The sequence below is a fragment of the Bos javanicus genome, chromosome 16 (assembly GCF_032452875.1).
Source record: "Bos javanicus breed banteng chromosome 16, ARS-OSU_banteng_1.0, whole genome shotgun sequence".
Classification (NCBI taxonomy): Eukaryota; Metazoa; Chordata; class Mammalia; order Artiodactyla; family Bovidae; genus Bos; species Bos javanicus.
The window spans coordinates 52337212-52364613 of record NC_083883.1 but is presented as its reverse complement, the minus strand read 5'-3'; the positions used below and the strand labels follow the sequence as shown (position 1 = coordinate 52364613).

Below are 27402 nucleotides of genomic sequence, written 5' to 3'. Positions count from 1 at the left end.
AGAATTGTTTTTGCTGTTCATCTTATTTGTATTGCTGATGACTACAAACATGAATTTAAGACCCTTGAGAGATTACAGCCCACCAGGGAGAGTATAATGATGACTGTCAGTTGGATAATACCAAGAGACTAGAATGCTCCTTAAGGCTCCCTGGGAACCAGCCAAGTTGGTATCTAATAAAGCAAAGAATGTACCCAAAGGGGCATTAACCTGTCTTAAGTCAAGTGGCTTCTTTGTTAATTTCCTGTGTTTCCTCCAGGATCAGAGGGATTGATCCAGGTATAGCAGGAGGTATTTGCTGTGGCATAAACTTATGGCTTGTTTTGCCAGTAATTGAAAGCAATTCTGTTATCCAAACCACCTTAGCAAGAAATTCTAGGGACTTTTGTTGTGCGACTATGGCCTTAGTGGTAGATTTAGTGGCAATTGCCAGAGTTAAGGACATTGTGTTCCTGTGCTTTAAGGACCATTGTCTCCCTGTGCATAAAAAGCTAGTGGCACAAAGACAAACCGAATAGTTTCATATTGGAGACAAAGATCTTCATCCATGATCTTGGGAGAGCCATCTACCTCAACTTCTCTGCTTCTGGGGAGGAAGCTCCATAGTCAGTTTTAATTTTAGCTCTCTAGCTGGGTGACATAACTATCTTTTAAAACAAAAAAGAGTGAGATGAGTGGCATCTCAGCAGATAGCTAGATTCTTATAACTACTTCTGTATTCAAATTGTGATTATAAAGTTTTTATATGGAAAAGTGTGAACTATATGAAGAAAATGTGGCCTCACACAGATACATAATTGAAATAGGGAGGACCTCAGACACCCTCAAAAGGGCCTTGGAGATCCCCACAGGTCCTCACACCACACTTAGAGAACTGGTGCACTAAAAAGATAAGATTGTCTTGAAAATTTGGACTTGTGAAAAACTGAACCTAAAGGGATTATTAGCTGGTATGATGATATGTTCTGTTTAAGAAATTAGATCATTTTACCCTTTCACTTTATGGAAGCCCCAGAGACAGCAGGTACATTTTGAATTGCCCAGGCCTGATGGAAAATCTGCACTTGGCATCTTTTATCTTAAGCTTATATATTGACTGTATATAGAGAAAAAATTGTTAGTTGCGTGATAGAAGAGAAGAGAGATTGTTGGAAAGTTGTCGCTTGAGATTATGTCTGCTTTTAACAAATCAGCCTTCTTAACTGTTCTAACTGCCGAGTTTTTTAGTCACTTTCCTGGTTCCTTTAAAAAAAAATCCACTTAGGCCATACTTTTGTTTCTCAATTTGGTGAAATGCTTTTAATATTCCAGCTTAAAAAAAAACAGCATAGATGCGTATTTATCATAATCGAATGTTTACAAATACGTGTGTGTGTGTGACTGGATGTTTGTTACTCTTGTGTGTGAACAAATTTATCCCCGAGTCATCTTATAAATGGGCTTCCCAGGTGCCTCATTGGTAGAAGAATCTGCTTGCACTATAGGTGATGCAGGAGACTAGGGTTTGATACCTGGGTCAGAAAGATCCTCTGTAGGAGGACATGACAATCCACTCCAGTATTCTTGCTTGGAAAATTCCATGGACAGAGAAGCCTGGAAGACTACGGTTCATGGGATCGCAAAGAGTTGAACACACTGAGTGACTGAGCACATCTTATAAATAGACATATGCAGTATCTTGACATTTTCAGTGTTAAGAGTCAAATGCTCACTGTAGTTCTGTGTTTAAAATGGCTGTGAAAACAGTAACGGTTACTTATTTGACAACATAATTTGGTTTAAGAGAATCCTGGCATCCCATATTCTGTTTGCTTATCAAGAATTACTGTGTAACCAATCACTTGTATTTCTCCACTATGGAAAATTTCGATCAGATCCACTTCTTAGTTTTCTGAATAATTTTTCTTTCCGGGGAGGAGGGAGGGCTGTGTCACGTGACCTCCAAGACCTTAGTTCCTCGACCAAGGATAAACCCTGGGCCCACAGCAGTGAAAGTGCAGAATCCTAACCACTGGATCAGAAGGGAATTCCCCTTAGTAATCGTAATTTAAAAATTTTAAGCACATAACAAGAAATAATTCAGCCTTAATTGTCTTATGTGCTTAGGAAAAGTGTAACTAGATTTCTTTTAAATTGTAATTCTTTCAGGTTCTTTACCATTTAGAATTTTTAAGTGGTGTTGAAAATATAATACTGATCCGGTCAGGTAAATTTTTATTTGTAGTTTTTTTATCAAAGTGAAGTTGACTTACAATGTTGTGTTAGTTTCAGGTGTACAGCAATGTGATTCAGTTAAACATCAGTCAGTTCAGTAGCTCATTCGTGTCTGACTCTTTGTGACCCCATGGACTGCAGCATGTCTAGGTTTGTCATAGCTTTTCTTCCAAGGAGCAAGCATCTTTTAATTTCATGGCTGTAGTCACCATCTGCAGTGATTTTGGAACCCAAGAAAATAAAATCTCTGTTACCTTTTTTTTGTTTTTCAGATTCTTTCTCCTTAGGTATGCTCAGTTGCTCAGTCATGTCTGACTCGTTGTGATCCCATGGACTGGGGCCCACCAGTCTCCTCTGTGGGATTTCCCAGGCAAGAATACTGGAGTGAGTTTCTGTTTCCTTCTCCAGGAGATCTTCCTTATTCAGGGATTGAACCTATGTCTCTTGTGTTTTCTGCATTACAAAGGGATATTTTACCCACAGAGCCATCATTGGAAGGCTTATAGGGTTATTACAAAATACTGGGGATAGTTCCCTGTGTTATATAGCAGTTGGTTATCGACTTTATATATAGTAGTGTGTATATATATTAATCCCAAACTCTTAATTTACCCTCCCTCCCACATTCTTTTTTATGGCTGAGTAACATCCCATTGTATACATACACCATATCTTATCCATTCATCTGTTGATGGACACTTAAGTTGCTTCCATATCTTGGCTTTTATAAATAATGCTTCAGTGAACATTAAGGTGCAGCATGAATCTTTTCAAATTATGGGGTTTTAAAAAATATTTATTTAGTTGGCTACATTGGGTCTTAGTTGTACACCAGAGCTTCACTGTGGCACATGGGCTTCTCTCATGGTGGCCTGTGGGCTTCTCTCTAGAAGAAGTCTAGCTGATACCCAGACTCTAGAGCACATGGGCTCTCTGGTTGTGGCAAGTGGGATCTTAGTTCCCCGACCAAGGATCGAACCCACATCCGCTGCATTGGAATGTGGATTCTGAACCCTGGGATCACCAGGGAAGTCCCAAGGTGTGTTTTTTCCTAGATATATTCCCAGGAGAGGGATTGCAGAATCATATGGTAGCTCTGTTTTTTAGCTTTTTATGGAACCTCCCAGTGTTCTCTGTAGTGGCTGCACCAATTTAAATACATTTCCAACAGTGTAGGAGGGTTCCTTTTTCTCCACACCCTCTCCAGCATTTATTATTTGTAGACTTTTTGATGAAATATTCTGATCAGTGTGAAGTGATACCTCATTGTAGTTTTGATTTGCATTTCTCTAATAATTAGCGATGTTGGACATGTTTTTGTGTTTCTCTTGTGGCCCAGTAAATTTAAAGCCCACTTTCTTAAAGCTATTAGTTGATGCATCTTCATTACCAATACTTTAGACAATTTAGATTGGAAAGCTTCCTATTAACTATTCTTGGCTCTTAAGAAACAACTGAAATAACTATACAGGCTTCCCTGTATAGTGTGGCTCAGCAGTACAGAATCCCCCTGAATGCAGGAGATGCAGGTTTGATCCCTGGGTCAGGAAGATCCCCTGGAGGAGTAAATGGCAACCCACTCCAGTATTCTTGCCTGGGAAATCCCATGGACTGAGGAGCCAGGTGGTCTACAGTCCAAGAGTCCGATACAACTGAGCAACTGAGCACAAAATACTATGCATTGTAAATTTTGATGAACTCTTGTGATTTTTCAGTTTTAACAAGATTCTGAAAATAAGAATTTTTAAAAGTTAAAATTGACACAAAAATTCTGAGCATTTGGTTTTTATTTCAGTTTATAGAGCTGAAAAGTATTTGGGAACCTGCTTTGATTCAAGATCTTGAAATCCACACTACATTTAACAGATTACACTGGAAATATACATTGCAGTTTTGGGTTAGCATAATAAAATCCAAACTCAAAAGTTATATTATCATTTCATAATTTATTTAAAAACCTTTCCTTCTTTTTAGTTATAACTCCAAATTGATCAGCAGATATTTCTGCCAGTTAAATTTTATATCTTGTTTCAGAATTGGTGTGATAGCAGGAAATTAAACAAAAATGTGATGACATTTCTATCATTGTTTTATGCCTTCAAATCATAATCATTGATTCCTCTGCATTTTTATAACATAAACTTAAACAGAACTCTGTTGGGACATTATTTTGGTACCCAAAAATTCTGCTTCTGGCCATATTTGTTTACATCTTTGCCTACTATTGCTAAGGAATTTTGGTGTATATAATGGTAGTATTGATAGTAAAGTGTTTTACTTAATGGTGATTTTATGGTTCCTTGAAATTAAATTGATAAGTCATATACATATTTTATATTGTAGTCATCTGGTGGCCTTATGAATAATCTTGTATTGCTTGGAGTATGTAATACATTTAACAACCATTTTTTTTCCTTCTGTGCTAAAAACAGATTAATTTTGTTAACCCTTGATTTGAATGGGGCTTCCCAGGTAGCAGTAGTAGTAACGAATTCACCTGCCAGTGCAGGAGATGCAAGAGACCTGGGTTCAATCCTGGTCAGGAAGATTCCCTTGGAGAAGGGGATGGCAACCCACTCCAGTAATCTTGCCTGGAAAATTTCATGGACAGAGGGGCCTGGCGGGCTACAGTCCATGGAGTTGCAAATAGTCGGATACAACTGAGCACACATGGGTTAATTTGAATGAGAACAGTGTCCTATTTCGGAGAAGGCAATGGCACCCCACTCCAGTACTCTTGCCCTAAAATCCCATGGATGGAGGAGCCTGGTAGGCTGCAGTCCATGGGGTCGCTAAGAGTCAGACACGACTGAGCGACTTCACTTTCACTTTTCACTTTCATGCACTGGAGAAGGAAATGGCAACCCACTCCAGTGTTCTTGCCTGGAGAATCCCAGGGATGGGGGAGCCTGGTGGGCTGCCGTCTATAGGGTTGCACAGAGTCGGACATGACTGAAGCGACTTAGCAGCAGCAGCAGTGTCCTATTTGGGCTTCCTCGTAGCTCAGCTGGTAAAGAATCCACCTGCAATGCAGGATACTCTGTTTCAGTTCCTGGGTTGGGAAGATCCCTTGGAGGAGGGACAGGCTACTCACTCCAGTCTTCTTGGGCTTCCCTGATGGCTCAGATGGTGAAGAATCTGCCTGCAATGCGGGAGACTCCCATTTGATTCCTGGGTCAGGAAGATCCCCTGGAGGAGGGCATGGCAACCCACTCAAATATTCTTGCCTGGAGAATCCTCATGGACAAAGGACCCTGGTGGGCTACAGTCCATGGGGTGTCAAAGAGTCAGACACGACTGAGTAAGCTCAGCACAGCACAGTGTCCTGTTCAGTTTGTTGACATTGTTGAGCTGCTCAGTTGTGTCCAACTCTTTGTGACCCCCTAGACTGCAGCATGCCAGGCTTCCCTGTCCTTCACTGTCTCCTTGAGTTTGCTCAAACTCGTGTCCATTGAGTTGATGATGTCATTCAACCATTTCATCTTATTCACTTGGTAATTGTAACACTACTTTTACTTTATAACTTAGAAAAAAATTATTTTTATTGATGGGAAAACTGAAGCCCAGTCATTTCTAGGAGGCCTGGTAGTGATGACTTGTGATTCTGTCTTGAGGCTTTTATCCATAGTAGTTTGTATTTTGTAACTCACATATCTCCTTTTGGCTGTTACTGGCATAGGTTTATTTCTTTATGTTTTAAACTGTAGAAAACTCTGATAACTTCATAAAATTTTTAATATTTTGCCTTATTATGTGAGAACTAAATAAAAATGCTGTGTAAGTTGTATTTTCTTAGTATATTCCACCCCCGGCCCCAACCTGAGGTATTAGAAAAGCAGTAGCAAGTTGGTCTCAGTTCTTGGAGTTGAACTTACTCATCTGACTGGTTTAGAGTTTGTTGTGGATGTGAGAGCTCTAGTCTAAGTGCAAATGACAAAAACTATTGAATTTTTCTTTTAGGGAGTGTGCCTAAGGTGGATTTACCACCTGTGCCCCACCCCCAACCCCCATCCTGAGTTGTTTGCTTAAAGGATTAAGTCTTCCACTATAAGGAGCTGAGAGTATGAAGCAAAATTTCAGAACCCTGTAAATAACAGAACCTGTATATAGCTTTTTATTTTTAGTGTATTTGGAAATGCTATAAAAGAACTTAAAGCCATAGCAGTCTTGCTCATGGAGTACTGAAATGATAATTTACTATTTCTCACATGGTTCTTGGGCATTATAAACATGTTATAATGTCTGTCTCTTATTCTGACCATGGTACCGTGTTGGTTATGTTTTCTTCTTGTCTTTCTTTTTTCCCAGAATTTATTTTTAGTTGGAGGGTAATTGCTTTACAGTTTGTGTTGGTTTCTACCATACGTCAGCATGCATCAGCCATAGGTACATGCACATCCCCTCCCTCCTGAGCGTCCCCCACCCCATCCCACCCCTCTAGGTTGTCACAGAGGAGCAGATGTGAGCTCCCTGTGTCATAAAGCACATTTCCACCGGCTATCTGATTTTACAGATGGCAGTGTATATGTTTCAGTGCTACTCGTTCAATTTGTCCCACCCTCTCCTTGTCCCTGTGTCTACAAGTCCATTCCCCATGTCTCTATTACTGCCCTGCAGATATGTTTATCAGTACTATCTTTCTAGATTACATATATATGCGTTAATATATGATATTTGTTTTTCACTTTCTGACTGACTTCACTCTGTATAATAGGCTGTAGGTTCATCCACCTTATTAGAACTGAGTCAGAGGAGTTCCTTTTAATGGCTGAGTAATATTCCGTTGTGTACATGTACCACAATTTCTTTATCCGTTCATCTGTTGATGGACATCTATGTTGCTTCCATGTCCTAGCTATTGTATATAGTGCTATGATGACTATTGGGGTACATGTGTCTTTTTCAATTATCATTTTCTCCGGGTATATATCCAGTAGAGGAGTATTTGGATCATATGGTAGTTTTATTCCTAGTTTTTAAAGTAATCTCCATACTGTTCTCCATAGTGGCTATATCAATTTGCATTCCCACCAACAGTGCAATAGGGTTCGCTTTTCTCCACACCCTCTCCAGCATTTATTGTTTGTAGATTTTTTGATGGTGGCCTCTGACCAGTAGAGTGATACCTCATTGTAGTTTTGGTTTGCATTTCTCTAATAATGAGAAATATTGAGCATCTTTTCATGTGCCTGTTTTTTGTTGGGGTTGTTTGTTTTTCTGGTATTGGGCTAGATGAGCTGTTTGTATATTCTGGAGGTTAATCCTTTGTCAGTTGTTTCATTTGCAATTATTTTCGCCCATTCTGAGGTGAAATGTCTTTTCATTTTGTTTATTGTTTTGTTTGCTGTGTGAAAGCTTTTGAGTCTAATCAGGTCCATTTGTTTATTTTTGTTTTTATTTCCTTTACTCTAGGAGGTGGGTCAAAGGGGATATTGCTGTGATGTATGCCAAAGAGTATATTGCCTATATTTTCCTCTAAGAGTTTTATACTTTCTGGCCATACATTTAAGTCCCTAATCCATTTTGAGTTTATTTTTATGTATGGTGCTCAGAAATGTTCTAGTTTCATTCTTTTGCATGTAGCTATCCAGTTTTCCCAGTACCACTTATTGAAGAAGCGATCTTTTCTCCATTGTATATTCATGCCTCCTTTGTCAAAGATAAGGTGGCCATAGGTGCGTGGATTTATCTCTGGGCTTTCTGTCTTGTTCCACTGGTCTATATTTCTGTTTTTGTGCCAGCACCATACTGTCTTGATGACTGTAGCTTTGTAGTATAGTTTGAAGTCAGGAAGGTTGATTCCTCCAGCTCCATTTTTCTTTCTCAAGATTGCTTTGACAAAACACAAATTGTCTTTTGTGTTTCCATACAAACTGAAATTTTTTGTTCTGTGAAAAATATCCACTAGTATTTTGATAGGGATTGAATTGGATCTGTAGATTGCTTTGGGTAGTATAGTCATTTTCACAGTATTGATTCTTTCAGTCCAAGAACATGGTATGTCTCTCCATCCATTTGTGTAATCTTTGATTTCTTTCATGAGTTTTATAGTTTTTTCCATACAGGTCTTTTGTCTCTTTAGGTAGGTTTATTCATAGATATTTTATTCTTTTTGTTGCAATGAAGATCTCCTTTTCTTTCAACTGTGATTGTCTTACACTTCAAGGTTTGCATTAAACTGAAGAGAAAAATTAAATTTCATTGACTCACATTTCCCACATTATTCACAGAGAAAAGAGCCTAACTGACAAGACTCTAGTGATTTGTATAATGTTTCTTTATTAATCCTTCAAAAATTTAAACCTGGGAAATTACTTTGAATGTCTGTTTTTTCCTAAAAGTTAATATCTATGAGGTGGTGGTAATAGTAGTAGTAACAATAATAGTAACAGCGTTGCCACTTCATTTATTTCTTGCCAGTCATATTCTGAACTCTAAACCTGTGTGTTTTTTTTGTTTCTTAACCTTGTGAGACAGGTACTATTATTATTATTCCCATTTTTACAGATGTAGAAACTAAGGCTTAGCAAGAGGTTAAGTGACTTGTCCAAGGATACATGCTGTATGTCTGAGTTAGGATTTAAATAGACATCTCTGAATCCAAAACTCATATATCCACTATTTTATTAACATTACCCTTAAGTCATATGTGTTTACTAGTCTTGTTTTATTTGGAAAAAATTGTTCAGATTTTGCACAGAACAAAGCATTTGTCTTTCGGTGGCCTGTGGTGGTAAAAGATTGTTACTTTTACTTCCACATTCTTAGGCCAGTGAGTGCTGTCTTCTGCCATCTCTGAAGTAAGAGTATGAAATAGATGTGGAGAAAGTAGGGTATCCAGAAAACCCAGACCTGAAATTTAGACCTTTTGATGATTGCCACTTGTTGACTGTAAGAAGTTTTATATGTGATTCTCTGTTGGTTTTTTCACTTGTTTGTTTTTTTCCTTGCCATCTGTAGCACTGATTCCAGCAGTAGTTCAAGTGATGACTCTCCAGCCCGATCGGTTCAATCTGCAGCAGTCCCAGCACCCACTTCCCAGTTGCTTTCGTCTCTGGACAAAGATGAGCCCCGTAAAAGTTTTGGGATCAAGGTTCAGAATCTTCCAGTGCGCTCTACAGGTAAAATTTTGTATTACTGTACTTTCCTCTCTGCTATTTTTGGGGAATGAGAGAGCAACTTATGTTTTCTACATTGTATAGATTTTGTTTAAATCTCTCTCTCTCTTATTCTGACTGTGTTGGTAGTATTTTCTATTTGTCTTTCAGCTTTGACTCCTTTTTCTTTTTGTGGTTCATTGATATTTAATGCCATGTAATAAAAAGCAAGTGATTATAATTTATATAATTTCTAGGTTGTTACATATATAAGATTGCATGTTACTTGTACCTAATTATATATACATATATACACATTATTATGCATATTATATGCATTTACACACATGAAGATTGTATGGTGTGTGTTATATAAAGAAAGCATGGTTCATTTTGAATAAAAATGCTTTCTGGATTAAATATTTTTATATTAGGAAAAATTTGGTAGAATGAAATTATAGAAACACTATTTTGAGTTAGATTTACAGTGGTCTGGAGTCCTATGAAGTAACTTGGGCATAATAAAATTATGCTAGGAAACCCATTTCAATATGTTAACATTTTAAATGGAGAAAGTCATGAATAATGACTGTATGTAGTTAAAAGCTCTATTGTAATTTTTATTCCGATTTTTTTTGACATTTGGTTATAATGTATTTTTATTGCTATGTCAGGCATATATTGAGTATGTAAACAACTGTTAGTAGATGGTCAGACCAACAAAGACCTAACTAAGTATGTCTTGCTAAGTGCATTTCAGTGATTACTTATTTATTAAAATAGCCTGTGAAACCTACATGCCAGGTTTATGAATAGAGACTAGTGAGATACAAATGTTGATGAACTTTTGATTTAATTACTTTGTAATTTAGGAATGGACATGGGTTAAAATTGGCTTGTCTTTCTGTACAGTTTTAATTTTTATAATGGAACTAATTAACACAAGACTTCCAGATAGTATAATTCATCTCTAAAAGGCGTTAAAGTTGTTTAGCATGTTATATGCCATTTCCCACAGTTTTATCATCAGCATGATGCATGGAAAACCAGAGATATGACTTTCTTTCTCAAGTCTTTAAAGTTTTCATATGCATATATATGTATGTTTGTGAAGTTTTTATCATGAAAATTTTAAACTCACCCACAGTAGAAGAAATATTCCCTTACACCATACCAGATTTAAAAATCATCAGTGTTTTGCCACACTTGCTTTAACTGTCTCCATCTTTCTTCTTTCCTGTTCTTGTTCCCTTTTTATCCTAAAGTGAATCCCTGGTGTTATATCATTTCACACTATCTTAAAAGATCTGTACATAAGAGTATTTTCCTGAGTAACCATGCTATATCATTCTAGCAGGTAACCAGTAATATCTTTTAAAACCCAGTTTATTTTCAGAATTGTTCAGTAATCTCTAAAATGCATCTTTAGAGTGGTTTAATTTGAAAAAGTAATGTTTTAATGCTAATTAGGTCAAAAGTCAGGTTAAAGACTCAGTAGCTTACATTTTGAGTTGTAACTGTATTAGAAAAATGAGCAACTTGTTTTTGTTTGATGGTTTAGATACAAGCCTTAAAGATGGCCTTTTCCATGAATTTAAGAAATTTGGAAAGGTGACTTCAGTGCAGATACATGGAGCTTCAGAAGAGAGATATGGTCTGGTATTCTTTCGGCAGCAAGAGGACCAAGAAAAAGCGTTGACTGCATCAAAAGGAAAACTTTTCTTTGGCATGCAGATTGAAGTAACAGCATGGATAGGGCCGGGTAAGAGACAGAGACAGCTCTCTTAACACACTTTCAGTGTCTTCTGTTTTAAAGAGCTGTTTATTAAGTTGTTGCTCAACTTAATAAAATAGATTGTTTTGGTTCAGAAGGCGTGAAGATTGTTTTTGTAAAAGGCAGTTTAGGCCCTTGTTGAATCCCACCTCCCCCAAAGGATTGAATTGATTGAGATAAGGTGGTAGTTCCTAGGAGAATGACAACAGAATTAGAAAACAGACTACATCAATTTGAGGGACTAGTTAGACCAGTTTTGTTTCCATTATGCTCTGCACAAATTGGTCCTGTTATTCCAGTTTCCATGACCTTGAAAGATAATGACAGATGGAGTGTATGCAGCCCATGGAAAATTTCAAGGGGACGTTATATTGCTCGAACCTACCTGTAAGACTTGTCTATTCTAAAGCAGGAAGTCTTGTCAGACGTGACGTGGGTCAGTGTTCTTCCTGTTTCAGAACCACCTGCAGTGCTTGCTTATAATGCAAATCTTTGATCCTACCCTCGCTTACTGGTTTAGAATTTGCATGCTCAAGTTTTTAAAACCCCTGATTTACTTGTGAGTAAATCTATAGAGGAATGAGCAGAAATGTTAACTTTATGCATTCGCATAATGTATGCGTGGGACAGTTGAACTTTAAGAGTGAGACTTTGAGTGGAATTTATAGGATAAACATAGCCCATTTTCTTGGAATATTCATTTTATTTGACAACTAAGAGGAAAAAAATAGAATTTCTCTGATAAGAATGTGTGTTATTTGTATATTAAAACAGGCACAGAGTTTTTAGAATGAAGACTATAAAATATGCTTAATTTTATGGTAAAACACAGGAATTCAAAGGAATATAATCTTTTCAAAGGAATTGTTAATAGAAGTTATTCCTTCCCATTCATTTCCTCCTCTGGAGTTTGAGATGTACTGCCTTAACTTACACTTGGGCTAAGGGCAGTTCAGGAGTTCTTATTTAACACATTTTAAACAGTCAGAACTGACTTTGATTAATAATATTTAGAATGTTATATAATCTGTACAAGTTTTTAGAGCCATATGTACATATGTAATTTTTAATTAGTGAGGATCTAACTCAGGGGCATTATCAATAAGTGACCTTCTAATCTCCAAGTAGTGGGCTTAGCTTGAGATTTTTAGTGAAAAAAACAAAAAACAAAAAAACATTTGGGGGTCTTTCCTGGAAGCCCAGTGGTTAAAACTTTGTGCTTCCAGTGCAGGGGTCTCAGGTCCCATCCCTGGTCGGGAAACTAAGATCCCACATACTGCACAGCATGACCAGAAGATTAAAAAAAAAAAATCATTTTACCTAATTAGTTAACACCCAGGATGTTAACTGGGCTTTAACCACCAGCCACTGAAGATGTTGAGATGTTTTTTTAAGCTTCCCTGGTGTCTCAGAAGGTTAAAAATCTGCCTGCGATGCAGGAGACCTGGATTTGATCCTGGGTCAGGGAGATCCCCTGGAGAAGGGCATAGCAACCCATTCCAGTATTCTTGCTTGGAAAATCCCTTGGAAAGAGAATCCTGGTGGGCTACAGTCTGTGGGATCACAAGGAGTCAGACAGTACCGAACCACTAACACTTTTACTTTTCTTTCATTGAACATGTAGAGAAGTTGGACTGGTTCAAGCATAGGAAAGTCAAAGGTACTTTTCCCAAATGGGACAGCATTGAAAGACCAGTTGAATGGGTTATTTGAAAGCTGTGTAAGGACATTGGGTTGGAATTAGCTGTTGGATGGTTGTCATAAATGTTTAATATTGAAATGTATGGAGCTGATTGCTTCCTTAGGTCAGAGACCTCTTGGAATTAAAAATATCCAAGTCCAGGAAACCTAACTTTGCCGACAGACCTCTGGTGGCTTCAGACATTGTGCTTTTTTACTCCTCTGCTGTGCAACATCACAATCCCCTCAACATTTCAGTGATAAGTAGGCAATAAGAGTTAAAACTGGTCATGAAGGCTGAAAGACACACTCTGAAATTTTTACTGAGCTGTTTGGTGGAATTGAAGTCATTGTAGATTTGAATGGTTGCAAATCATGCTTTATCATTCTGATTCTGCCTTTTTTTTTTTTTTTTGACTGCACTACGAGGCTTGGGAGATCTTAGTTCTCCTGATCGGGGGTTTAATCTGGACCACAGCAGTGAAAGCCTAGAATCCTGACCACTAGGCCACCAGGCCAAGGGAACTCCCCTGATTGCCTTTTAAAGTACAAATCTCAAGATGTGTCTGAATTATTTTTTTCTCCTTTTAAATGAAATATTTCTAAGTATGTACTCTCCTAGATAATTTTAAGAAGACCTTGTTGAGTTTAAAATGAGACATCAGATCAGATCAGTCGCTCAGTCGTGTCCGACTCTCTGCGACCCCATGAATCGCAGCATGCCAGGCCTCCCTGTCCATCACCAACTCCCGGAGTTCACTGAGACTCATGTCCATCGAGTCAGTGATGCCATCCAGCCATCTCATCCTCTGTCATCCCCTTCTCTTCCTGCCCCCAATCCCTCCCAGCATCAGAGTCTTTTCCAATGAGTCAACTCTTCACATGAGGTGGCCAAAGTACTGGAGTTTCAGCTTCAGCATCATTCCTTCCAAAGAAATCCCAGGGCTGATCTCCTTCAGAATGGACTGGGTGGATCTCCTTGCAGTCCAAGGGACTCTCAAGAGTTTTCTCCAACACCACAGTTCAAAGCATCAATTCTTCAGCGCTCAGCTTTCTTCACAGTCCAACTCTCACATCCATACGTGACCACAGGAAAAACCATAGCCTTGACTAGACGAACCTTTGTTGGCAAAGTAATGTCTCTGCTTTTGAATATGCTATCTAGGTTGGTCATAACTTTCCTTCCAAGGAGTAAGCGTCTTTTAATTTCATGGCTGCAGTCACCATCTGCAGTGATTCTGAAGCCCAGAAAAATAAAGTCTGACACTGTTTCCACTGTTTCCCCATCTATTTCCCATGAAGTGATGGGACCGGATGCCATGATCTTCGTTTTCTGAATGTTGAGCTTTAAGCCAACTTTTTTACTCTCCACTTTCACTTTCATCAAGAGGCTTTTGAGTTCCTCTTCACTTTCTGCCCATAAGGGTAGTGTCACCCTCTGTGAAATAAGATGAAAATGTAGATAAAGATAGTTGTAATGAGCACTGAACAGTTTCTGGGCCCATCTGACTGAAAGTATATATATACTCTCTGATGATTGGGTGAGATTAAGGTCTGCTACCATTAGAGCTATTAAACTGGAATCAGAAGTGAGATGTATTCTGGCGTAGTTCACCCAGCAGCTCAGAAGTTGAGTCTTTTTAATATCAGTGTTGTTGTTGACATCATCAGTAATGTGGCTGGAGCTAATGAACACTTTGTTTTAGTCAAATTGATTAAATACTAACATTTTTGGGTGGCTTTGTTTTACATTAAAAAAGAGATATCATACAGGCCATATTATGATTGTTATCCAGAAAACGTTGAAAGTCCCTGACTTCTTGTTGTTTAGTCACTCAGTCGTGTCCTACTCTTTGCGACCCCATGGACTGTAGCCCGCCAGGCTCCTCTGTCCATGGAATTTTCCAGGCAAGAATACTGGAGTGAGTTGCCATTTCCTTCTCCAGGGGATCTTCCTGATTCAGGGATCAAACACACATAGAAGACAGATTCTTTACCATCTGACCCATGAGGAAAGCCCATCCCAAGTTAAATGGAACTTCAGAGAAAGCCTATGATTGAGTTAGACATTGAACCAGGACTTTGATCATAAGAAATAAAAACCTTAAGAGTCATTTAACCTCTTTCTATTTGTCATTGGGTACCATGCAACAGCAAAAGAAGATATTTTATAAGCGTTACTTCAGTCAGTTTTCATACAGTTACTATTCTTGTATCTAAAAATTGCTGTATTTAGATAATTGGGTATGACAAGCATAATATGCTAAATATTTTACAAAATATTGAAAAGTAAATAAATAGTGAAACTGGACTGTTTTTAGCTGAACTTCATGTTTATTTCAGATTTTAGGATTTTAGTTCTATAGTTCACATTCAGAGCCTACTACATAATTTTGAAACGTACCATTAGGCTTAAATAATTGCCATTTTCCACTGGGGTTTAAAACCTATTTCTGTGATAGTGATTATCTTTTAAAACAAATCAACTGAAATGGAAATTCAGTCTACTTTTCTATTTGAAAGATGAAGGTGTTAACTTTCTCTTAATTTTTTGGACATGTTTCTCTAGCTTCTGTATTCTTCTTTTGCTTTGGAGCTGTTTCTGATAGTATATATGATTTTTCAGATTACATGAGAATTAAGCCCCGCATATCAGAGATTTGATTTCTTAAAGTAGATTTTCCCATGATATATGAGTAAACATTAAAACACTCTCTGCCCCTTCCCACTTACAGAAACGGAAAGTGAAAATGAATTTCGCCCCTTGGATGAAAGGATAGATGAATTTCACCCCAAAGCAACAAGAACCCTTTTTATTGGTAACCTTGAAAAAACCACTACTTACCATGATCTTCGCAACATCTTCCAGCGCTTTGGAGAAATTGTGGTATGTTGTGTTTTTTTTTAACAATGAAAACAATTTTAAATCTTTGTCATAAAACATACAGCATAAGTGCAGCTTATATTTGGAAAAATGTATTTAGATGTTCTAATGAATATTTTTCTCATTTGCCCTATGTGTTTTTAACTCCTGCTAAAAGATGATCTGGCAAAACTCATCAGGGACTGCTTTATGTGTGTATGTAAAAATATATAATTGTCTTTATTTACGTATGTATTTTCTTTTCCACTTGTCTTATCTTTGTCCATTGGATGCTGTTTTAATGCCATCTCTAGTCCTGTGGGTTGAAAGGAAAATCTGGAAGAGAAAACATATCTGTAAGAAAGAAGCAGCAGATTAGTGTATGATTCTTTTTATTACAATGCACGTTAGAAGTACCTTGGGAATTATTGGAATGTGGTTGTCATGCTGGAAGCTCGGTTCTGTTTTGAAGTTTTAATTAGAATCTGTTTAAATTATGCAAGTCATTGTTTGACTTAGAGATAGAAGGATTTTTCTGTTCTCCATGATTTAAAACTTGAGTGAAATTATAGTGAAAGTAGTTTGGTTACAGTTTGTATCCTTAGGTATACTGTTTTGTGTTATGTTTGAAAAAATGGAAAATTACTTCTGTCTTCCTAGACTTTCTCTAGGACTTCACAGCTAATAATTGTGAAGAAAGTAATATATTTGGACTTTGGAGAGCAAAAAAAAAAAATAGTTTGCGTAGAAACAGCTATTGTACATCTTTTAGGTTTGTGTATATGTGATGTCCATTTGTCTATTCTTACGTATACACTAATGCTCTAAGCAAAAGATTCTTAATATTTTTTAATGGCATAACGTAGTCTTGTGAATAAAATATTATTTGTGCTTGTGGCTAAACAAAACCTCATCTTTAGGGGCTTGAGAGTAGAAATTGAAGTGGTTGGCAGAAGTGAAGAAAAAACAGAGAAGCTATTTAGGGAGCGATACCAACAAAACATTCATCTTTCTTTTCTGATTATTTAACTTCTCTTATTTTTGTGAGGGTACTGTATACTCTTAATTCCAGCTCTACTGCCTACCTGGATGAGTGACTAGACGCTCAGTTACCTATTTGGGCTACAGCTTCTTCTATCTTTAGATCACAGTCTGTTATTTATTTGTTTTTTGGCTTTGCGAGACTATGAATTGATAAAATTTTCAAACATATTTTTATTTGAATGTTTGAAGGAGTATAAAAAGTTGAATTTGGGCATGTGGATATATTTTCATCACCAGGGTTGCTAAAAATGGAATGATTATTATGTTTTAAGAGCTATGCTTGTCAATAAGGTGGACATGTCAGTATTTGAAAACTATTATCTTGTTTGCAGTTGCTCATGATTGTCACTGTTTTAATGACATACAAACCTTGGGAACATGGTCTGCTGCTTATTGATAACAGATTATGCTATAACAGAACCTTTTTAGTAAGTCAGCCCACCATTGTTCTTTGGGAAATTTAAATGGAGCTATCCTGAGTTACTACATTCTATGTAATGATGAAAACAGCTTCCATTTACCATTACTTAGAAAAATTTTGAGTATAAATTATGCTTTTTTTTTTTAAGGACCCATCAAACAGCTCTTTAAATGCATTACTCATTTTGCTCTGTTTCAGGTTTTGATTATTGGCTTGTGACCCTTAAGGAGGCTTAGATAATCACAATACATAATCTGCAATATATGGCCCAGCTCATTATTGTTTAAGTACAAGTTTTGCCATCCAAGTGTCTGGTTTCTCTGGACCATTTTCATGTGTAAGCCAGGTTTTTTCACTACCTCCTCTAAGTAGGCAGGACCAGAGTGTCAGATGTGACAGCAGGTTTTGAGCATTCCAAGGAAATGGGGATATTCCTTTATGTAGAGTGTTTCTTTAGTCCAGGGATGGTATTCTAATGCATCTTCACAGAGTAGTTCAGATATTTATGTAGTCGGTTCATTCTGGGTATGAGAGATTATTACCACATTTATCAGTTACCAGGTTTGATTCAGTTAGATATACTAATAGAATGAAGCTTCTGATTCGGGATTGCATATTTTAAATCACTTTTTGAAAATTTGACTTCTTTATCATTGTTATTCTTCCCAGATGCTGTATTTTAAATGGCTTGCCCCTAATAAGGATTTTAGATATTGCAGAAGGGAATTATTTGTTAGGTTTTCATTAAATAGGCCACCTTTTACTTCTTATCATAAATTTCTCTTAACACAGGTATTATGGATTTAAAATTTTGAGTTTTGAGTTGCATTGCAGTTGCTCTTCTGCAGAGCTTCACGTGCGAAGAATTTCATGGTTTGTGACTACAAATGTTGTGTTGAATAGATTTTTAGGCTATTTACACTTGCATGAAGATGTATAATTGTAACTAAGCAGGTGGTTTGGGAGGAATCTGTTTTGAGAACCATGTAGCTCATATGGACTTGGTTTATTCTGATTTATTTTTTATTGACATATCACTAAGTGGTATCCATCCACTGTTTTTTTCAGGATATTGATATTAAGAAAGTAAACGGAGTCCCTCAGTATGCGTTCTTGCAATACTGTGACATTGCCAGCGTTTGTAAGGCTATTAAGAAGATGGATGGGGAATACCTTGGAAATAATCGTCTCAAGGTAAAGGAATTTATATGTTACTGTGCTGTTAATATTTGCTGTGTTTTTTTTCCTCAAGATTTGGAGGTGTTTTATTTTGGTATATATGATTATTTAAAATTGTAATAGTATAGTTAGATAACCATAAAGGTAATAAACTTCTTTGCATCCTTATCCTGTTATACTGTAATCTGAATTAATACTTGCTTAGCCAGGCAGGATAAATTTTGTGTAAATTTTTGTTTGATTTTAACTTGATTCCCACTTGAGGTGGTGGTTGGATAAGATTCCTACAGAATACAAGTTTTTTCACAATTTTTGTTGTTGAATAATTGGTGGCTTAACTAATAGAAATTTTGCCTTTTGTATTCAGCTGGGTTTTGGAAAGAGCATGCCTACAAACTGTGTGTGGTTAGACGGGCTTTCTTCAAATGTGTCAGATCAATATTTAACACGACATTTTTGCCGATATGGGCCTGTGGTAAAGGTAAGTGGGAGGTTTGAGCATGTGGCTTTAAGTCACTAATGACTTCCTTTCTTTTGGTATTCTGTCCTTTCAGACCCAGTTTCTGGTGCTGACTTTTCTTTGTAACTCATACATTAAAATTCTCTTTTTTCCAAAATTTGATCTAGAAGAGCACTTACTTATGATATGTTTTGAAAAAACTATATCGAACCCATCAAAATGATTAATTTTAGAACCAGTCTGCAAAATACTGTTAAATAGACTGTTGCTTAGGGATTTCTATAATTTTATCTCATTAAAATTAGTCTGATTATATAATTATTCACATTCACACTTACATGTAATTAGACTTGATTTTTAAAAAAATGATAATTTTCAAAAACACTCATACAACAGAATATTCATCCAACCAATGTTTGTTGTGTAACATTCACAAACATAACAGGAAAAGGGTCTCTGGACCCCCTTCCATTATGTGAAGGTAAAGATGTTAACTTCTTAAAAGCAGATTTTACATTGTCGGAGGTATGTTGCATAACTTTGACATTTCTGTACGTGTAGCTTTTGTTGCATGGAGAAACAGTTTTTTGGTCCGGTGATTTTTTGTCGATACTTACTTTAATATAAGACAGTACTCAGTCAACGTGGAAAAAGAATACACAAAAACAAAATAAAAACAATATACCTCAGGCCACAATATCCACAAATCTAAACAGTTCCTACAACATTTTGTTGTGTTTTTACTATAACATGCATCATCAGGAAAAACAAATTTTTTTCTGGAATAAAAAAAATATATATTTATTCTTGGCAATGTGTTAGTGACTTAGAATTTTGTTGGGACTAACACAGAATTTTGTTTAGACTGATGTTGTTTGTTTTTTTACAGGTGGTGTTTGATCGCTTAAAAGGCATGGCCCTGGTTCTTTACAATGAAATTGAATATGCACAAGCAGCTGTAAAAGAGACCAAGGGGAGGAAAATCGGTGGAAATAAAATAAAGGTGTGCAGAATGACTTTAAGCAGAACCAAAACAAAGTCATGTTTGGATCCCAACCTTTTAATGATTGGCATTTTGTTGGCTTACAGCACATCTAGTATATATCCTCAGTTTTCAAGGGCGATATTACAATTTTTTAATTTGGCTACTTAAGGACACAGAGGAGAAGGCAATGGCAACCCACTCCAGTACTCTTGCTTGGAAAATCCCATGGACAGAGGGGCCTGGTAGGCGGCAGTCCATGGGGTCGCTAGGAGTCGGATAGGACTGAGCGACTTCACTTTCACTTTCATGCATTGGAGAAGGAAATGGCAACCCACTCCAGTGTTCTTGCCTGGAGAATCCCAGGGACGGGGAGCTTGGTGGGCTGCCGTCTATGGGGTCGTACAGAGTCGGACACGACTGAAGTGACTTAGCAGCAAGGACACAGAGTCTTTTAAAACGTTATCACAGAACCTTCCCTAAAGATCCTCGTTCCCTACACCCTGGGTTCCTGGTGCTCACCAGTGAGCTCTCAGTGCAGGCTGCACTCTCAGGAGCTCCAAGTGTCAGTCCAGCTTCTTGAATGATCCTCTCGATCTTCTTTCCTCTTCTCTTAAAGAGTGGGTAATCAGTGAAAGTATGATCTTTTGTCTAAGTATTTTTATTTAAAAACTTTTGTTCATGAGAGTTTCAAGGAATTTATGCACTTAATAACTCTGGTTAGATTGAAATCAGTATTTTTAAATAAGATATTGATAAATGGTGAATATCATGCTTTAGTGACTTTGAGGCCTCACTGAGTAAAGTTTAAATGTTCTTCCATATTTTATGTTCTAACTGTGGTTCCAGCAAATTTATGCACAAGATGTTGTTGTTGTTTAGTTGCTCATCATATCCAACTCTTTGCAACCCCATGGAGTGCAGCATGCCAGGCTTCCCTGTCCTCACTATCTCTCAGAGTTTGCTCAAACTCAAGTCCATTGAGTCCATGATACTATCCAACCATCTCATCCTCTGTTGCCCCTTCTCCTCCTGCCTTCAGTCTTTCCCAGCATCAAGGTCTTTACAACAAGTCAGCTCTTTGCATCAGGTAGCCAAAGAACTAGAGCTTGTGCATCAGTCCTTCCAATGAATATTCAGGGTTGGTTTCCTTTTGGATTGACTGGTTTAATCTCCTTGCTGTCCAAGTTACTCTCATCCAGCACCACAGTTCGAAAGCATCAGTTCTTCAGCTCTCAGCTTTATAGTCCAACTGTCACATCCATACATGACTACTGGAAAACCCATAGCCTTGACTAGATGGACCTATGTCGGCAAAGTGACGTCTCTTCTTTTTAATACTCTATGTTTGTCATAGCTTTTCTTCCAAGAAGCAAGCATCTTTTAATTTCATGGCTGCAGTCACCATCTGCAGTGATTTTGGAGCCCAAGAAAATAACGTCTGTCACTGTTTCCATTTTTCCCCATCTATTTGCCATAAAGTGATAGGACCAGATGCCATGATCTTATTAGTTTTTTGAATGTTGGGTTGTAAGCCTGTTTTTTCATAAGATATTACTAGATTTAGTTGGTCTGATTATTTAACCAATGGCCTAGAATCCTGATAGGTATGTTTCAGTTTTTGATTTTGCTTTCTCCACTTCTTCAGGATTGGGTTCTGAAACTTTAAATTATAATTCTTTATCAAGATTTCTGTAGAATTTGAGAATTTTCAAGTTAAAAAAATACAGTTTTAGTTATGAGGACTATTTCACTTAAATGAGATCTAAGTTACATTTTCTTGTAATTTATCCAGAAGAAGAGTTTTCAAATTTGGTAACACTTTCCATCATTGAAATCTGAAACTCGCATTAAACACCTGCTATTCATTTTTTTTTTTTAGGTGGATTTTGCAAATCGAGAAAGTCAGCTGGCATTTTATCACTGTATGGAAAAATCTGGTCAAGATATTAGAGACTTTTATGAAATGTTATTGGAAAGAAGGTATGTATTTTCAACCTATCAGCATAGCTTGAATTTGAAAATTTCTAGTACATAAAATTTAGATGGGATTAAATTCTGTTTTTCATCCCTTATTGCTACTCTCCTTCCCCCCAAACTTATCCCTTTTATTGTCCCCATGTATGGAAACACATTAAAAATGGATTTCTCATGTAGCTCATGGGAGTTGGGTTAACCTTATCTACATTTTCTCCCTGAGAATACTCATTAAAAGAGTTACTCTTTTCTAGATTATAACTTTATATATAAATCATCTTGCCTTACACATTTAAATTAAACATGTTGAAATGCATTGCTGCTGCTGCTGCTGCTAAGTCGCTTCAGTCGTGTCCGACTCTGTGCGACCCCATAGATGGAAGCTCACCAGGCTCCCCCGTCCCTGGGATTCTCCAGGCAAGAACCCTGGAGTGGGCTGCCATTTCCTTCTCCAATGCATGAAAGTGAAAAATGAAAGGGAAGTCACCCAGTCATGTCCGACTCTTAGCGACCACATGGACTACTTATAGACTATTAAATGCCCAGTGTATTTAGTAATGACAACATCCAAGTTGTCACCATGTATGAGCTCATAGAATTAATTGAAATAACAAAGAACTTTAAAAAGACTATCAAGAGCTTTGTTTTAAATTCAGATCTCTTAAATAATTTGTGAATCAGAAAGCCAAAGTTGTATAAATTAGTAACTTTAGCTGTGTAGAAAGTAAACAATCCTTGGGAATTCCCTGGCCTTCCAGTGGAAGGACTTGCTGCTTTCACTGCCATGGACCTGGTTTCAATCCCTGATCAGGGAACTAAGATCCCACAAGCCACATGGCACGGCAAAAAATAAAGTAAACCTTACTGATCTTTGTTAATTTTTTCAGTCATGGTAATGTGGTATTTGATATTTTTTCTACTGCTTGTGGGAATTGTAGGAACCATTACAGTCCACAGTCGACTATTTAAGGTGTCACCATCTAAATCAGGCTGATGCTTAAAATTGCATCAGAACTGATGATTAATTCTTTTTTAGACCACATATATTAAAACACCTTGACAATGTCAGTAGGTTCTTCAAAAGCTGATCACATTTGAAAATGGAAGCTATCATCTATATGATAAAGCTGTTTGTCCAAACTTGCCTCTGTGATTAAGTCTCCTGGAATGTTTCTACTAGATCTCCACCCTGTAGATATGTGTTAGAGAAAAGACTTTGAGAAATGCCTTTAGACACTCAAGTTCAAGTATAAAAGGTCTCTGTGACAGTTCAGTTCAGTTGCTCAGTTGTGTCCGACTCCTTGCGACCCCATGAATCGCAGCACGCCAGGCCTCCCTGTCTATCACCAACTCCCGGAGTTCACTCAGACTCACATCCATCGAGTCAGTGATGCCATCCAGCCATCTCATCCTCTGTCGTCCCCTTCTCCTCCTGCCCCCAATCCCTCCAGTATTAGAGTCTTTTCCAATGAGTCAGCTCTTCACATGAGGTGGCCAAAGTACTGGAGTTTTAGCTTTAGCATCATTCCTTCCAAAGAAATCCCAGGGCTGATCTCCTTCAGAATGGACTGGGTGGATCTCCTTGCAGTCCAAGGGACTCTCAAGAGTCTTCTCCAACGCCACAGTTCAAAAGCATCAAGTCTTCAGCGCTCAGCCTTCTTCACAGTTCAACTCTCACATCCATACATGACCACTGGAAAAACCATAACCTTGACTAGACGGACCTTAGTTGGCAAAGTAATGTCTCTGCTTTTGAATACGCTGTCTAGGTTGGTCATAACTTTCCTTCCAAGGAGTAAGCGTCTTTTAATTTCATGGCTGCAGTCACCATCTGCAGTGATTTTGGAGCCCAAAAAATAAAGTCTGACACTGTTTCCTCATCTATTTCCCATGAAGTGATGGGACCAGATGCCATGATCTTCGTTTTGTGAATGTTGAGCTTTAAGCCAACTTTTTCACTCTCCACTTTCACTTTCATCAGGAGGCTTTTTAGTTCCTCTTCACTTTCTGCCGTAAGGGTGGTGTCATCTGCATATCTGAGGTTATTGATATTTCTCCCAGCAATCTTGATCCAGCTTGTGCTTCTTCCAGCCCAGCGTTTCTCATGATGTACTCTGAGGATAAGTTAAATAAGCAGGGTGACAATATACAGCCTCGACATACTCCTTTTCCCATTTGGAACCAGTCTGTTGTTCCATGTCCAGTTCTAACTGTTGCTTCCTGACCTGCATACAGATTTCTCAAGAGGCAGGTCAGGTGGTCTGGTATTCCCATCTCTTTCAGAATTTTCCACAGTTGATCTTGATCCACACAGGATGAGGCAAATCCTGATCATGCTCCCAGAAACCTATTGGGTGCATTCCCTTTTTATTGCCTCTTCTTGCCACTTCATTTTTGTTTAAATCAAAGAAGGTATATATTCTTTTTCATTTCCTCATGGTGTTTAGTGTAATGGTCATTAACTACTTGAGCGGTTTTTTAATGAAAAATATCCCCTACAGCCAAATTTCCCAAAGGGTGAACTTCTAAGGTATCAGTGGTTTTCCACTAGTGGATTGGAATCCACGTTCCAAATTTTTCTGTGTGTGTGTGTGAGAGAGAGAATGAACATATGTAAGAACATAGTCTACATATCCTCTATAGGGAGGATTCTCCATCCTCCCCACCCCCACCCCCACAATCTGAAGTCATTGTTAATACTTTAAGTGCTTATAGGAATTCTTAGCCATAAGTGAGTGGAAAATGTGTTGATGATCTAGTGGCACTTAAGACATAAAAATTTCATTAAAATTTTCTGTGTGTATGTTCAATATTTTTCAGAGAACAGTGTCTTGTGAGGGTTGGATAATGTTATGTGAGTGTTAATTTTTTAATATTGCCACTCAAATTAATTCATTTTACTGATTATCTGGCTCTGGCTTTGTTCCTTGGTTATTTATCCCTGTTGAATGTTTAGAGATAAAGTAGGAAGCATGAGGGTGTAGGACTTTACTGTGACCCAGTTTTGCCTCATTTGGTTTCAGATGGTAGTGTTTCTGGAATGCATTCCTTTCAGTAGAACTTAAGAATCTTTGCCTTTTCCATAGAGTGGAAGTCATGCCACTCAATAGTTGATGAATAAGTAGGGGGGAGAAAAGTGCTTTACCCCCTAATGACAGTTCAGCTCACGAAAGCAAGTGATGACTCATTTTCATAGGGCTCTGCAGTTTAAAAGTATTTCTTTTATTCCCTTAAATACAGTGTCAGGGAAATAGGGCTGTGACTCTTTTCATGTGTTACTTATGGTAGGAACTGACAATCAGATGACTTTGCTGATAAGGTCACAGGCTCCTAAATGATGGGCTAGAAATAAACCCAGTGCATTTAGTTTACCTGCTAGTGCATTGAGTCTTACAGGTTGCCAAAGTAATTCTCAGCACAAATTTATGGGGTCACATTATGCTTTAGATGAATTTCTCACCTACTTACAGTAGTTTGGATACTTTGTAGTCATGGGAACAGCATTCTCTGAAAACCTGGCCTTTCAAAGTCCCTCCGGGTCCTGCCAGAGCCTTTTGTACATAGTACTAGTGTGCAGTTTTATTGTCTCTTGCTAGAGTTCCTTGGTGGCAAGAACACTCATTTCTTTTGGTAGAGTCCAGCAAAATGTGTACAAAATCATCATTTATTAAACTGAACAGTGTAGCACTAATGTTTATGTATATACCTTTGACTTCTGTAACTTTTTTCTTTCACATTTTGGACGTAGTTTTAGTTTGCTTATTTTAGAAAATACCTGGAAGCCATTTTTAAACCTACTTTTAATGCAGGCAGTAAACTACAGCCATTCTTGGTGTCTTAACCACTTTATATTAGAAAGCTTAGGGAATTCCCTGGTGGTCCAGTGGTGAGGACTCTGCACTTTCATTGCCAGGGGCTTGAGAATTCAATCTCTGGTCGGGAAACTAAGATCTTGTAAGCCATGATGTGATCAAAGGAAAAAAGGAAGCTTACAGTGTGTTCTCCTTTACATGTGAAAGTGATGCTTCCTTGGAGTTTGTGTTTATGGTGATAAGGAGTAAAGTCAGCCTAATTTTACAAAATGGCTGGCCAATGTTGAGGCAAAAAATCTGATTCCTATGGAACTGCAGAAGGATCATCTTGAATTGGTCATCCTATTAAATGAAATATCATAGATGTGTCATAAATGATTCTCTTTGAAATGATAAAGTTCAGTGTAAATGCATATGATAAGGTGCTGGTGATGCTTCCAGTGTTGAATGCTCAAGTCTAGATGCTTCATTTGCTGTTGAAAACGGTTTAGAACATTGCCCAGTAGCAACTTTGACATACTTTTCTAAGGTCCATTCTTTGAACAAATTTGAGTACCTGCCATGAGCCAGGAAGACAAAAGCTCATGCTTTTAGAAGCTTAGGTTCAAGGTTCATTATGTTTCATTGAGCTGCCGTTAGTAGTACTATGTAGACTGAGTAAGCCATACTTGTTTGAAAGAACAAAAATAGGACATGAACCAAGAGTAAAGGAATTGGCCTCTGTTACAGGTAAATTTCCATTTTATACACCATACACATTCTTGCATGCAAATTCAATCCTATTTTGAATGCCCTGGGTCATGTCACTTTAACAATTAAGGAATTCTTTTACAATTAAGGAATTATCTCACACAGCTTATAATACATAATTTGTTAGTTGGCAGGTTGGGGAAAAGTAACAATTACTGAAGGCCAAGTATGTGCCCTGTATTATGTTAGGAAAGTTTTTACAAAGTTTCATCTTATTTAACCTTCTTGTTTAACTTATTCTTAAATAACATTATCATTTTATAAGTGTAAAGACTGAGCCCAGGGAGACTTGCCCCCAGTGTGTTTTTTTAAACTGTGAATTGAGGTAGAGGTTGCAGAGGTAGAAAGATTTTAGTTAAATTGTTAATCTGTCCTTTCAAACAATACATTTGTTTCCCAAGTTGCGGTAAGACTATCTCTTGGCAGAGAAGTAATTAATTTATTTAACCTGCTGCTGCTGCTGCTAAGTCGCTTCAGTCGTGTCCGACTCTGCTCGACCCCATAGACGGCAGCCCACCAGGCTCCCCCGTCCCTGGGATTCTCCAGGCAAGAACACTGGAGTGGGTTGCCATTTCCTTCTCCAATGCATGAAAGTGAAAAGGGAAAGTGAAGCCGCTCAGTCGTGTCTGACTCTTAGCAACCCCATGGACTGCAGCCTACCAGGCTCCTCCGTCCATGGGATTTTCCAGGCAAGAGTACCTAGTCTATCTGAGATACTATTTCAACATGTATTCAATCTGAATAAATTACCGAAGTATATGTCTTCTTTAAAAAAAAAAAAAAGACTAAATCTACCAGATCTAGTCTGTATTTTATACACACCTCAATTTAGTCTAGCCAGATTTTAAGCTCTTAGTAGCCATCTGTGGTTTGTAGCTGTGGTATTGGATGGTGAAATTCTAATGATTTGGTCATTGTTTAGTTGCTGAGTTGTGTCTTTGTGACCCCATGGGTTATAGCCTGTCAGGCTCCTCTGTCTGTGGAATTTGCCAGGCAAGAATACTGGAGTGGGTTGCCATTGCCTTCTCCTTCCTTATCTTGGATGAGGGATCGAACCCATGTCTCTTGCATTGGCAGGTGGATTCTTTACCACTGAGCCACGAAGGAAGCCCCAGTTCTAATGATTAAATAATGGCAAAGATTTTTAGA

General features: G+C 37.7%; 1 protein-coding gene across 5 annotated transcripts in view; it reads left to right on the top strand.

Annotated features, from left to right (window-relative positions):
* SPEN (spen family transcriptional repressor) overlaps window positions 1–27402 on the top strand; it is a 92506-nt gene that overhangs the window by 53508 nt on the left and 11596 nt on the right. For 3 of the 5 annotated variants that reach the window (XM_061383188.1, XM_061383186.1, XM_061383189.1), the window contains 7 exons: window positions 9175–9335; window positions 10873–11073; window positions 15501–15652; window positions 18162–18287; window positions 18640–18753; window positions 19622–19735; window positions 21597–21697. In XM_061383188.1, the coding sequence (XP_061239172.1) occupies window positions 9175–9335; window positions 10873–11073; window positions 15501–15652; window positions 18162–18287; window positions 18640–18753; window positions 19622–19735; window positions 21597–21697 (969 nt within the window). Of the gene's footprint in view, window positions 1–9174; window positions 9336–10872; window positions 11074–15500; window positions 15653–17332; window positions 17431–18161; window positions 18288–18639; window positions 18754–19621; window positions 19736–21596; window positions 21698–27402 lie in introns of those variants that run through there. The other 2 variants (XM_061383187.1, XM_061383190.1) reach the window with 2 other exon arrangements.